The sequence below is a fragment of the Electrophorus electricus genome, chromosome 3 (genome assembly GCF_041902795.1).
Source record: "Electrophorus electricus isolate QZ-2024a chromosome 3, ASM4190279v1, whole genome shotgun sequence".
NCBI lineage: Eukaryota > Metazoa > Chordata > Actinopteri > Gymnotiformes > Gymnotidae > Electrophorus > Electrophorus electricus.
Window position 1 is genome coordinate 32,127,463 of NC_137499.1, and position 13,051 is coordinate 32,140,513.

Consider the following 13,051-nt stretch of genomic DNA (forward strand, 5'->3'; position numbering starts at 1 on the left):
AAACATATAAAAATATGTATTTTATCAAAAACATGTATGCTGCATAGAAATTGTTCTTGGAAAATGTATTATTTGTCCACTAGCGAATTAGCTAAATATGGCATATATTTATTGCAAAATAGGTCCTCCTCTCACATTTAGGTTAACATTAGAAGAGGCTTTGACTTTTTATGTATTATGTGGTGTACTGGTAGTAGCTGTGAAGATGCTAAATAAGCGCAAAATCAGAGCTCAACAGAGAAAAGAAATTAATTAATGAAACAAATTTCATTTAATAATACCTACTTCAGAAGACAGAAGAATTTTAAAGGTTTGGCTGTTCTGTCCATTGAAAATGACAGAAAAAGAATTTGGACTTGGAGTTAATCATAAAAGATTTTGTTGAGTCCAAAGCACATCGCCCAAACTTCACTGAGCTTCACCTTAAAAGCATAGACTTAATTGAGACATAAACAAGCATTTTTTATTCATCATATATATTATTAAAAAATGCATATTTTGGGGGCCCATGAACATTTTTTGCACCAGGGCCCAGAAGATCCTAATTATGCCACTGCTCTTATCTTATCTATATCAGTAAGGGATATATGACTAAATCATTAGTAACAAGGCAATAAAATGTGAATACATATTGAATGGAAGAGTGGGAGGACAGGCGATTATGTCTAAAATTTCCCATGTTTGATGACCCTGTGGAATGAATTTCCTTGGGAGCATCTTTTAAGCATCCACATTATTCTTACACATGACCTCATATGTCATTTTCAGTTGGAAAACCTATCACTCCAGAACCATCTGTTAAAATAAGCTCAACTATCTATGCATGTTGCAAAATCCATGCAATTTTACTGGGAACAAAACCACGTCTATATGCAATATGCAAGTAGTCTACTACTTAATGCTTACTGCAGTCGCATGGCCCATTGCAAAATTTACTTTTGCAGTGGATATTTGAGTAAGGCTAGATGTGCTACACATGAATATTGCAAGGGTTAATTAAGATGTGTAATGCTAAAATGCTACTCCACACATAACTATAGGCATGCTTACCCCTTGATAAGACTATCATATTAATTCTATTTTATGTTGACTGGGAGCAGTACATGCATTTTAATTGGTTCCTCCCACTGTGTGATTTTTGCCTTTAGGAAAATGACTCCAAGATGTTTCAAACAGCTGGAAGACTGCTACTGATTGGGAAAGATGGGGATCATATGCATTGGATCAGCCAACGTACAGAAAACTAATCAGGGCTGTGTAGTGAGGAGACAACGAGGAAGCAGGAAGGCAGAGGGAAGGAAGGAACGCTTCATTTATGGGATTACGAGATTAAAGTTGTGATTCCTCACCAAGCCAGTAAATAAAGCCAAACAGAAGGCAAATGGACTCAGTGTTCTTTAGAAAAAGGTTGACTCGAGGTAAAGCTGGACATTCTAAAGGTAAATAAATAACCCACCATTGTTGTTCCGCTGTTAATAATTCTGTTCTGTGTGGGTAAAATGCTAAACTACAGTATCACATGACTAAATTAATCACACTGATGACAGGAAATCTGAGTCAGAATTAATACATGAACTTTAAAAAGCCTAAATATTTCCTTTGGTTTTTGTTTTTTTCTGGGGACAGGTTCTTCCACATTTAGTTTTGATCCAAAAGAGGTGCTTCCATTGCTGCTTCCCTAGATTCCTGCCTCTGTGTGGAATACGGTATATTCCTTGGATCTGGATTTCCAGCTCAATGCCTTCATTATTTCCATACAAAATTTCTAATTGATCCTTGATCCTTAATTCCACATATTTATAAAGCAGTCAGTTATTAATCCTTATGAAGGTTTTACTTGAATGAATGTTAATCAGGTCCACATGTTGGAGAACCCCTGGGAAACTGGAAATCAGTCATCAGTCAGAGAGAGCCCATCAGGAAAGAACAAGTAATATTTCATGAATGGGTTTATGGCATCCTGGAGCTTGTTTGTTTAATATTCCAAAAAATTTAAATCTGTTTAATATTAACTATGACCAGCTATTCTATCTATCCTCTATAAAAGATATTAGGTTATATGTTGCTGTATGAAGGAATAATATTTTTCATCCAGACTTACTTTTATGGACCACTCAATTTGTGATCTGTAAGAATTAAGGAAACCTTTTTGCTTATTTTATGCATGAAAAACAACATTAAAAAACATTGTGTATCTGTAGTCATACTTTGAGCTTGGTAAAGTCATCTATGCTAAATGTTCCTTCCACAGATCGCGATAGATGGTCAGTGCACCACCAAGCACTGTTGATACATCCACTTGTGTCAATTTTAGTTTGATTGGTATTGGTCAGATGGCTTTCCAGATTCTGTATTTGTGATCAAAGAGCCAAACATTCTCCTTTGTTCTGTGCAGATAAAAATGCTTTTATAAACGCTGGACCCATTTCATCTGACAAATGGAGAAACTACAAATACATTAAATATATTAGAAATGTTTACCTAAAAATATTGGAATCCTTCTTTACACACAGGTTATCTTTGAAAATGACATGCATTGTTTAATTGCTAATATTCTCTCATTGAGCCGACTGGCAGTATAGAGCAAAATAATCAGAGCTATCGTTACAATTGAAGTTTAATCCTACAATGGGTAATCCAGTCCCTGTGAAAGTAAGGGCTTCTATTTTTCATTTAGCAACACAGCCACCATGACCACTGAGCTTCAAAATGTACCCTAACGCTACCTTTGAACTGCCTGTTTAACTGCAATAATGGGAAATATCACCTGGCAGAACAACACAATGGGATGAAACCTACAAACCTACAAACAAACAATAACATCAAAAGGCTGATGAAATATCATATAACCTCCAAATGTAATCCTGAATAACATTTTCCTGGATACCTTGATTCTGATTTGCTTGAATTAAAAGAGACTGACAGTTCATATTAGTAAGAGGGATCATGGAGGGGCTGTGATTTATCTAATAAAGATTTCTTGAGGAAGTTGTGCTGTAAGCTTGGTGAGCTGTGGTGCACAAGAGAGATTTTTGAGGACAAACATGGTGCATCAAATCACACATGGCACCACTGACATCCAGACAGTCATGAGATGACAAAGATGAAGAGGCTGACAGGAGTGGTGTAACTGAAGCAAGAGCACATGGTCAACAGGCCTAAGGGGGAGCAGAGCAGCACAAGCCTCATTTAAAACAAAGAACAGACCTACAGGCAGACCAGAAACTAACAAAATACTCTGAGCAAAGTAACATTAGGCCTAAGTTTGTTTCAGAGAAGACATTCGAATGTATGTATTGTTCCAGGCATGTCTGCTCATGCCAATAGTAGTTATCAAACTGATAATGGGAAGAAGATGTGGCACAAATCCGATGGCAGTTGTGAAATGCTTTTAAGTGGTTCACAAATCCAATGGAAGTTGGATCAAGCCTCATGGGTTGAATAAGACTTTGGGATGAAAATGTGTGTTAAGCAAAAACAGATAAAGCCAGAAGTGCAACAAGACCTTAAAAGCCTCAATGTTGCACATATAGTTAATATGCAACTAAAATCAGGGATCTGTGTTTGAACTGCATGTAAATCAGTGGATAACCAAAGATAGCACAGTGACTACCCGTGTCTTAAAGCTCTCACTGCCAGATGATATGGATAAATGAGTCTCTTAGACTCTAGCTTTATTCCTAAACCCGAAGGCTTCAAATGTTGGATAATCAATAGCACTGCCCTCATGTGGCCACCTTTCAAGAGACTGCACCTATAGTCTAATCTGTAGTCTATATTCTTACCAGTTAAATGTTTGGAGGTTAGATGAGTGCTGGATGGACCGATACATAAACCTTTTTACAACATGATGTTCGGTACTGTTCAATGGACTTGTGTACATACTATCCCATACACTGTTGCCATCAAATTGCTTGTAAGGGACCTGACCCAGACTTTTGTAAAGCAGCTTTGTGATAAGGTATATTTAACTATATAAATACAAATAATTTAAAATAAATTAAGAAGTTGCCTTCAGATACATTTATACAGAATCATAATTTATAACTGTTGTGGAATCTTGTGTTAGTGTACCTATCCAGTCAAATCCAAGCACCGATTCATGTGCAATGATTGCTGTAGATGACAGAGCCAAAAAAAATCTGCTTTAATTAAATATACAAATTGTAACTTAAAATTTTTTTTACAGAGACCGCAAAGTAAACTATTGTGATTTGTAACCTTTTTTTGTTACAAAAAATATATAGTGACAGTTTACAATGCATTATTGTGAATCAAACAAAACTTGATACAAGTGTCAATTGTTGATGAAACCAAGCTTGTCAACTTTAAAAGTCATTGTGACAACGCCGTCAATACCAGCTTGAAGCTCGTCGTGTTCCTGGACAGCTGAGACTCCTTTGGGTGTCCCAGTGATTATAAGGTCCCCTTCCTCTAATGAGATGATCCCACTGATGTAGTTGATAAGGTATGGAATAGAGAAAATCATCTGCGATGTGTTGCCATGCTGCCGCAGAACATCGTTCACCTTTAGCCATAGCGAGACATCCCCTGGGTCCGGTATTTTATCTTTTGGAATAAAGTCGCTTACGGGACAAGAGGTATTGAATGCTTTAGCAAGAGTCCAGGGTAGACCTTTGGACTTGCATTCATCCTGAATGTCGCGCGCAGTCATATCCAAGCACAGGACGTACCCAGCAACGTGTTCCATAGCTGAGGTTTGCGGAATCGCCGTACCGCCTTTCCCAATAACAACCCCTAGTTCAACTTCATGGTGAAGATTGTGTGAGTAGTGCGGCACCAAGATCGGAGAGCCCTCTTTCACATACGCAGACGGAGGTTTAAGAAACAACACGGGTTCAGTTGGGATTGCATTTTTCAGCTCTTTAGCATGGTCTGCGTAATTTCTTCCTACGCAGATTATCTTTCTTCCCCATTCCCAAAAACGCGCTATATTTCTCGTAGCCATTCTGAATAACTAGGAGGAAGGAAAAAAATATTTCAACAGGTTAACGACCTTTATGCAAAGTTGGCCCGACAAACTACGGAAAGCGATGAGTGACAAAAAGTCATCTTAATTAGAAACAAAATACAAGCTCAAATCGTCTTGCTGTTTGTGGCAATTCTATTTTATGTATGCGTTATTAATTAATGTTTTGTCTAATATGGGGGATTTGGAAGACATTTATTTTGAATTACGGCTATTGATTTAAAACCTAACATGAAACGACGAAATATGAAATGACCGCAGTGAATACACGCGGCACTCCCCCGAATCTGATTGGTTAAACTGGGGGTCAAAGTTAAAAATGGGCTGGTCTGTACTGCAAACCAAACTTTCTACTTCCTCTGTATTTTGTTGCAACATTGCAGACGTCAGTAGTGTTGCTATGTTATTCAGGTCACTGGTTGCGAGTGCCTACACTCTTGGTGTACTTGGAGCTGCAACCAATAAATTCGGTATGTCTTTTTGAGACACGTATTAAGTCTATTACTTCTACAGGGAAAGCCCCAATAATTGTGCTATTTTCATTGGTCAACGCTGACATGGCCTCTTTTAGCGTATTTAGCCAATGTTTTTGTCGAGCAGAATAGAGTCGCACCAGACAAAAAGGCACCAGAGTTTACGTTCATAAGTGTCATCAGTCAAGGAGCCTTACCTAGTGGTAATGTAAGCTATCTGCCTTTTCAGTGAGTAAACTTGGACTAAACAGCACCAGAGGGGGTCTTTATCAACTGTTGTATTGCGTCAGATTTCAAGTTTGCTTTGAGTGATAAAAAAATATTCAGGTGTCAAAGCGACAGAATACTTTCTCATTTATTAATACACATTATAATAATTAGTTACGCTGTACAGTCGACGAGCTGTTCTTCTGTACGATCATAAACACATCGCCGACCTACTTTCAAAATAGGATTGCTCAGTAACCAAAAACATGTCGTCAATTAGGCGACTAATTTATCACGTTCCGAGCTTTGGTGCCTGGTCTACAAACACACAGTAGAGGGTGCCATTTTGCACGCTAGTTCATACTACACTGAACACGCGAGACAATAATGCCGTAGTATCTCAGGAGTATATTTACGGCAGTGTTTTGTATAAAGATAACATGTACACACTTTAAATAGCATGTTTCTTGTGTTTTATCGTTAAGCCCCCATTCAGGTCCACACAGCCTTGTTCGGTTCAGCTATTAGGAAGTCATCCCTTGTTGAGCAGACAGACATGAAGATAGAGCTATTGCCTGCTCTCACTGATAACTACATGTACCTTCTCATTGACGAGGACACAAGGGAAGCTGCCATTGTTGACCCAGTTGAACCTGGGAAGGTAAAAGGGTTTCACATTTTCTGCAGTATAAATATTTCATTGTCCATATTGATGTGTCATTGCTTTTTATGTTTAGGTTGTAGAGGCAGTTAAGAAGCATGGTGTGAAGCTCAAAACTGTCTTAACAACACATCATCACTGGTAAGACAGGCCTAAATTTTGAAAATTTAATCAGATGACATTTTCTGCATATCATTGTGAACTATGGCACAGTGCAATACCACCATGAATCTGAGTCCAATGAGAGATTGTGGTTATTTGGTCTCTTTTGCTTTGCTGACAGGGACCATGCTGGTGGCAATGAGAAGCTGGTGAAGCTGATTCCAGGCCTGACCGTATATGGAGGTGATGACAGAGTAGGAGCCCTGACTCAAAAAGTGACACACTACAACACCTTCAAAGTATGTCCTCTAAACATATTTTTGGTTGTTGTAAATCAGATGGTGTACTATGTTTTATACAGTGATATTGCAGAAACAAATGGCAATGCATATTTGTTTAATGGGATTTTAACATTGTACTTCAGCATCATCTAAAACTACAATATGTCACACATTTACATTAAGAACAATAACTGTTTACCTGCAACCCATTTAGGTTGGAACACTTAATGTGAAGTGCTTGTTTACACCATGTCACACCAAGGGACACATCTGCTACTTTGTGACAAAAGAAAATAGTTCTGAACCCCCAGCAGTATTCACAGGTAAAATAGTCATAGAAAGGACAATTTGACATGCTTGAACTTCTAAGTATAGTAATGGCAAAATATATTTAACAATCATTTGTAAGAACCTTATAATTATAAATAGCAAAGTATATACTGGGCCTTATGTAACATTTAAAATAAATGTAATTAAAATACCTTGGTCACTGCCTCATCTTAAAAGTAATAATTTGCTATATGCAGTTACATTCACATTGTAGCTTTGTCTTCCTACCCATGTGTAGGTGACACCCTGTTTGTCGCAGGCTGTGGGAAATTCTTCGAGGGTACCGCTGATGAGATGTACAAAGCTCTGATTGACATTCTAGGGCGACTTCCTCCAGACACAGTATCTGATTTGTGATGTCTATATACACTGGGAAACCAATGTGGCATAATTATCAGATATTCCATATTTTCAGGAAACACCTTATTTTTCACATTCTTTATTTCTGCTCATGAATACACCAATTGGTTATCAAAGGTCACACACAATGAACTGTGTAGAGTTACATGGTCTTTTTGTGTTTCAGCATGTATACTGTGGTCATGAGTACACTATCAACAATCTGAAATTTGCTCGCCATGTGGAACCAGATAATGAGGCCATCAGGAAAAAACTGGCATGGGCTAAGGTACACAATCATGCTGCTTTTTTATGAATGAAATGTACTATGTATCTAACATCTTATTTAATTACATAGGACAGATATGATAATGGGGTGCCCACCATTCCTTCAACTATAGCTGATGAGTTCACATTCAACCCGTTCATGAGAGTCAGGTATAAAACCACAAATTCACTAGTGTTTACCCTGACTGCTCTTGCTCATCTGCAATAACTACAGTTATATTTCAGCATGAGACACTGCATCAGTATGTTCAGGATTTGCACAGAATGTGTACTTATTTCTGCTGCAGAGAGAAGTCAGTACAGGGGCATGCTGGAACAAGTGACCCCATAGACACCATGAGGAGCATCCGTAAAGAAAAAGACAACTTTAAAGTGCCCAAAGACTGAGTAGAGCTTGCACTTCTTTCACAATATCATTTACTGCAATGCATCCTAGTGCACTTACTTAATACTTTTACTAACAGCTTATTGTATGCAGTGAGCACACAAAGAATAGGGAACTTCCATGGCACTGCATTTAAGTGTTTTTATTTCTCTAATGCACCTGATTACACTTGTCCACTAATAATTAGTTATCAAGCCCTTAATGACCTGAGTTGAATGTATTGGAGTAGGGGAAACGTGAAACTCTCCAGTGCACTAACCATTAAACATTGGTGTTTGATTTGGATTAGTATTTATATGCTAGACAATATGTTTTCAAATAAGGATTGAAAGCAGTGTTAGCTTGATGGAGACATTACATGTCGTTTCTAATTTCAAGGTACTAATAACTGACACCTGTAAAATCTGTAAATGGGCCGCGAACATAGGTGATCGTGTTCAGTATGGAACGCTTAAAAAGAATTGTACATTGTTTTCAGCTGAGAGTGGTGTATGCAGCTGTGGCACATGTAAGATGAATATATGTACAGATATTTTAAAATCAGAACCCTATCAGAGGATTGGTTGATAGCCATATTTATGTTGTAATTTTGAAAGCAGTCATTCTTAATTACTAAACTTGTCTTAATGTGCAATGTTTTATTTTGTAAACTGAATAGAAATATTTTTAAAATACCAGTGTTATGGTCCATGTAGTGTAGTAGAAAAAATGAGACACTGTCACTTAGTGTTCTGAAATGGATATATCATATATTACAACAATTCCAGAGTACTGCTTTTGATTTGTCATAGTGTGCCCCCTCTCTCTCTCTCTCTCTCTCTCTCTCTCTCTCTCTCTCTCTCTCTCTCCCCCCTCCCCCATCAGTTTTAAGCATTGCTAATTCAGCACTGAATATTTGTTGGTTGTTATAGTCCAGTAACATTTCCAGCCAATATTGCACTTTCTGTCCTGAGAACTATTAAAGCAATGATTGTACTGCAGTGTCCTCAGTAAAGCATGGGTGAGGGGGCCAAAATAGTTGTTCTTTGTTCATTTTAACCACTAATGTTTCCTTTCGCTTGTAATATGCAGTATTGTGTAAGAATTAGAGACCATCCTGACCTGTGTTTTCTTTTCCTGTAAAATTTTTTCCTTCCATATACATGCTGACTGCCTTGCATTTAATCTAAACAAAAAATACTAGATTTTTTTTTTATACTTGGTGTTAGCAGCTATGCCTGACAAAGGGCTTAATTATTAATTTTCCTGACACTTAAAAAAGAATAAGAAGAAAATGGGCATTTTGACTAGAAATTAAATTAAAGGGTGGTCGTTAACCTTTGCATAATTGCTACTGTGTTGTTCTATTCAAATATTTTTCTTCTGTGACAAGCGACAAATGCCACTGTTACGATTTAATTGAATTGAGTGTGCTAAAACGATTAGCCATGCCTGTAGCGATTTGGTCCTGCGATGTACTAGTTAGACTGGTGTATCAGCAAAAACATTCCCCATTCAAAGTGCATCGTATCCTTGTCAAAGGTGAAAAAAAAACATTTTTGCAGGTTTTAATGTATATCATGCATGTTTGTGTGCCTCGGTTTAGTTTTTAGTTAAATAGGCTACAGCCTGTATCATCATCAAATAGTTAAAGGCTACGGCTAGTTTTGTCGCTCATCAAAAACTTGACTTAAAGTGAATGTTATTTGACCGACTCGAAACATAGCAGTAGTGGATAATTTAATGTCGCGTGCAAATAAAGTAGCGTAGTTATAAACTTGTTAAAAACTATAGACATCCCTACTAACTGCACAACGTCTTTCTCCGTGCCTTGACTACTGCGAGCGTGCAGGGAGCAATGAAGGTGAAGGTTATTTCAATTTTGGAGGACAACTACATGTACCTGGTAATAGACGAACAAAGTAGAGGAGCTATTGCTATAGATCCTGCCGTACCTCAGCGGGTAAGAAATCTATACTAGACGCTGTCAGTTTCGAAAACATGATTTAGGGTTATGACATATATGGCACTTGATTACCAGCTCCTTGAAATAGTCACAAGGGAAGGAGTAACGCTTACGGCAGTGTTAACTACTCACCATCACTGGTATGTGATTTTTATTTCCCCACGTTTGTTGCCTAAACTTGAGCACCACTGTCTGAGTAGCTGCTACCTTGTCTGTAGCTGTTGTGTATTGTGCGCAGGGACCATGCACGAGGGAATGAAGCCTTGCTGAAGGAGCTCCCTGACTTGCGTGTATATGGAGGAGATGACCGCATCGCAGGATTGACCAACAAAGTCACCAACGGCCAAGAGCTTAAGGTATTATCTAGAGTGTCAGTGAATATTTTTCATCATTAATGCAGATGATGACTGCTTCTCTGTCACAGTAGAGTGGAGCTGTTGTTCTACCAAGCATGTCTTGGTAGACGGAACCATTTGCGGGCGGGGGGCGTGAGACCTGGCGAAATTATATTGTCAGTGAATGGGAGCAAGCGACAAAGCCTAGGTACAAGCTACAGTTGCATTAACCAAAATACATAGAACTGGAAATGTAACAGGTTTAAAAAAACAAAACAAAAACAGTAAATATCTGAGCAGTCACGCAGTAATAATTATCGCTACTTTGAAAAACGCAAAAACAAGGATATATAAACGTTAATGTGTTCATTTCATTTTATTGTTCAACCAATTATGCGAAAACAAGTAGTTGTAAGTGTACTCTAAAAATAGAAATGCAACTAACCAGAAATTGTGTATGACAAATTTTTTGAACTTTAAATATGATTTTACAAATATTACTTTGTGAAGGCTTCTCTGCATAGCTGTCCATTTGGTATAGCCCCAGAAGCACCCTCCTTCATAATGAGTAGTTGTAAGATTTCTTGTTCTGGACAAACACCCAGAGCACAGGTTTCAAATCAGCATTTAGTGCTTAATTTGTACTCTACACTATAGGTTTTGTGCAGCTAAAGTTACATAAACAATAATATTTGCTCTGCATGTGGATACCATCTCCCATTCTGAAATACAAGGCAATCCTACTTGGGGTGGGAGACATATAGGTTATTTCCTCTCTCTGTGCCGTCCCTTTCTCTCTTTTATTCTAGTTTAATTCTGTGAATGTGAGGTGTCTGTTCACCCCTTGCCATACCTCTGGACATATGTGCTATTTCATGTGGGAGGATGACTGCACGGATTCCCCGGCTGTGTTCACTGGTTTGTGCCATCATCAGTCATTGATTTTAGAAGTTAATACATTAATGAGTAGGTCTGTTAATAAGTAGGTTCATGTTATAATTATTTGATTCCTGGGAATTTAATTTTTCACGCAACACAGATTTATTGTTAAGTAAAAATGTAACTTGTAGATGAAGAAAAAAAACCAGCCATATTTTGACAGCAGATTTTGAAGACACCTGAAGGACCATGTACTCTGTGTGGTGGTTTCCAGGGGACACGCTGTTTGTGGGGGGTTGTGGGAGATTTTTTGAGGGAACAGCAGAGCAGATGTACCACAACCTGATTGAGGTCCTGGGAACTCTGCCTCATGATACGGTCAGTCACTGCTGATGCATTAAGAAATGAAATCATATGCTCAGAATAGGTATTGTTAAAATTATGTACTCACATGAATTATGCTTTTCAGAAAATATTTTGTGGTCATGAATATACCATAAAGAACCTGAAGTTTGCGTTGTTGGTGGAACCAGAGAACAAGAGAGTAAAGGAAATGCTTAGCTGGGCCAGGGTATGGAAAACCTCTTTCAGTTTTTACAGAAAATATTTCTTTTGGCCCCACTGAAGTATGTGCTTAGCCTGTATTATATGGAAACCAAACAAATGTACTAATCCTGCTAGTACTTTTAAAAGCATCAAATTATTTTAGGTTGTAGTATTTAGTACTTATTATTTACTACTGGGTGTACTTTGTTTTATATAGAATTTCTGTAAAGTTCACGTAGCTAATTTCTTTTTAAGGCTAGAGATGATGACGACAAGCCGACAGTACCATCAACGTTACTGGAGGAATTTGAATACAATCCATTTCTCCGTCTCTCGTGAGTGCATCTTTATGCATGGTGTTAAGCCTCTAAATTTCTGAAACATTTCATGAGTCTCAAATTCATAAACAACTCTGGATGAACAATCTGAAAGAACTCAGTTTTAATAAGTTTGAAGGTACAAAAGATTTATGATTGTTTTTCAAACAATGCAAAATAGTCATACTCTTTGGTGTTCTTCATGAGGAGAGCAATACAAATTCCGTGCTTTTTTCAAATGTATTAAAGCCTGAATTTAGTGAGGAGGGCTTGCATCTGTAATGCTACTGTCTTGTGGACATCCTTATCTCCTGCACAGTGAGGAGGGTGTGCAGAGGTTCACAGGGAAGAAAGATCCAATTGAGGTTCTCCAAGTGCTACGGAAAGAGAAGGACAACTTTAAGAAGCCCAAAGAGAGAGTTCTTCCACATGCCATGCTTGCTCTGGAATGGGGTCTGCTCAGGCCATGAAAACCTATATGGAGCACTGGATTACTGGGATCAAGATATGTAGGACCAGAGAGTATTTAAAATAGTGTTATAGCCAGAGGTGTCTCATCAATCATATGAGGGACAGAAAATGTTAGCATCTAGGCTAACAGGAAATGATGTCATAGTTTTTACTTTTGAAACCTGTATGCATTAACATACTGTGCACTAATAATTGTATCACTAATTTTACAGATTCATTTTTGTGACACCAATTTTTGCACCTTTTCACAGGGAAGAAGGAAGCACTTATTTCAGATATGCCTATTTTATGCTTGTTTACACACTTATTTTTGCACGAGTACTTAAATCAATGACACTGTAAATAGTGTACAAAAAATAAAATCCAGATTTTTTTTAATTTACTGATGCCTGCTTAGGGATCAGTAAACCTTTCTCATGATTTACATATTTCAACTGAAAATGTATAGTTTATTAATCTGCATGGTTTGATGTGCTTTAGGCAATACATCCAGAGTTCAATA

The 13,051-nt window shown here is 37.7% G+C and overlaps 3 protein-coding genes across 3 annotated transcripts; 2 read left to right on the forward strand and 1 right to left on the reverse strand.

The window, feature by feature from the left end:
* Nucleotides 1–4,125: 4,125 nt before the first annotated feature.
* fahd1 (fumarylacetoacetate hydrolase domain containing 1) lies at nt 4,126–5,170 on the reverse strand. The gene has a single exon (XM_027003372.3). The coding sequence runs from the start codon at nt 4,967–4,969 to the stop codon at nt 4,298–4,300; it is 672 nt and encodes a 223-aa protein (XP_026859173.2). The 5' UTR covers nt 4,970–5,170; the 3' UTR covers nt 4,126–4,297.
* A 137-nt stretch (nt 5,171–5,307) lies between these two features.
* Nucleotides 5,308–9,073, forward strand: hagh (hydroxyacylglutathione hydrolase). Its single transcript, XM_027003347.3, has 9 exons — nt 5,308–5,460; nt 6,156–6,331; nt 6,408–6,472; nt 6,615–6,732; nt 6,929–7,037; nt 7,283–7,386; nt 7,571–7,672; nt 7,742–7,821; nt 7,959–9,073. Exons 1-9 carry the CDS (start codon nt 5,310–5,312, stop codon nt 8,056–8,058), a joined length of 1,005 nt encoding a protein of 334 aa, XP_026859148.3. The 5' UTR covers nt 5,308–5,309; the 3' UTR covers nt 8,059–9,073.
* A 226-nt stretch (nt 9,074–9,299) lies between these two features.
* Nucleotides 9,300–12,962, forward strand: LOC113573221 (hydroxyacylglutathione hydrolase-like protein). Its single transcript, XM_027003348.3, has 9 exons — nt 9,300–9,577; nt 9,888–9,998; nt 10,077–10,141; nt 10,240–10,357; nt 11,146–11,254; nt 11,490–11,593; nt 11,685–11,786; nt 12,017–12,096; nt 12,398–12,962. The coding sequence occupies exons 2-9, from the start codon at nt 9,894–9,896 to the stop codon at nt 12,546–12,548; spliced, it is 834 nt and encodes a 277-aa protein (XP_026859149.1). The 5' UTR covers nt 9,300–9,577; nt 9,888–9,893; the 3' UTR covers nt 12,549–12,962.
* The last annotated feature ends 89 nt before the right edge of the window (nt 12,963–13,051 follow it).

Bases quoted from the DNA above. Each gene is read 5' to 3' on its own strand.
- fahd1 (XM_027003372.3), bottom strand. From the start codon at position 4,969: ATGGCTACGAGAAATATAGCGCGTTTTTGGGAATGGGGAAGAAAGATA.
- hagh (XM_027003347.3), top strand. From the start codon at position 5,310: ATGGGCTGGTCTGTACTGCAAACCAAACTTTCTACTTCCTCTGTATTT. The intron at 6,733-6,928 runs GTATGTCCTCTA...CAACCCATTTAG, and splicing joins CACACTACAACACCTTCAAA to GTTGGAACACTTAATGTGAA. The intron at 7,038-7,282 runs GTAAAATAGTCA...ACCCATGTGTAG, and splicing joins ACCCCCAGCAGTATTCACAG to GTGACACCCTGTTTGTCGCA.
- LOC113573221 (XM_027003348.3), top strand. From the start codon at position 9,894: ATGAAGGTGAAGGTTATTTCAATTTTGGAGGACAACTACATGTACCTG. The intron at 10,142-10,239 runs GTATGTGATTTT...TATTGTGCGCAG, and splicing joins TTAACTACTCACCATCACTG to GGACCATGCACGAGGGAATG. The intron at 12,097-12,397 runs GTGAGTGCATCT...TCTCCTGCACAG, and splicing joins AATCCATTTCTCCGTCTCTC to TGAGGAGGGTGTGCAGAGGT.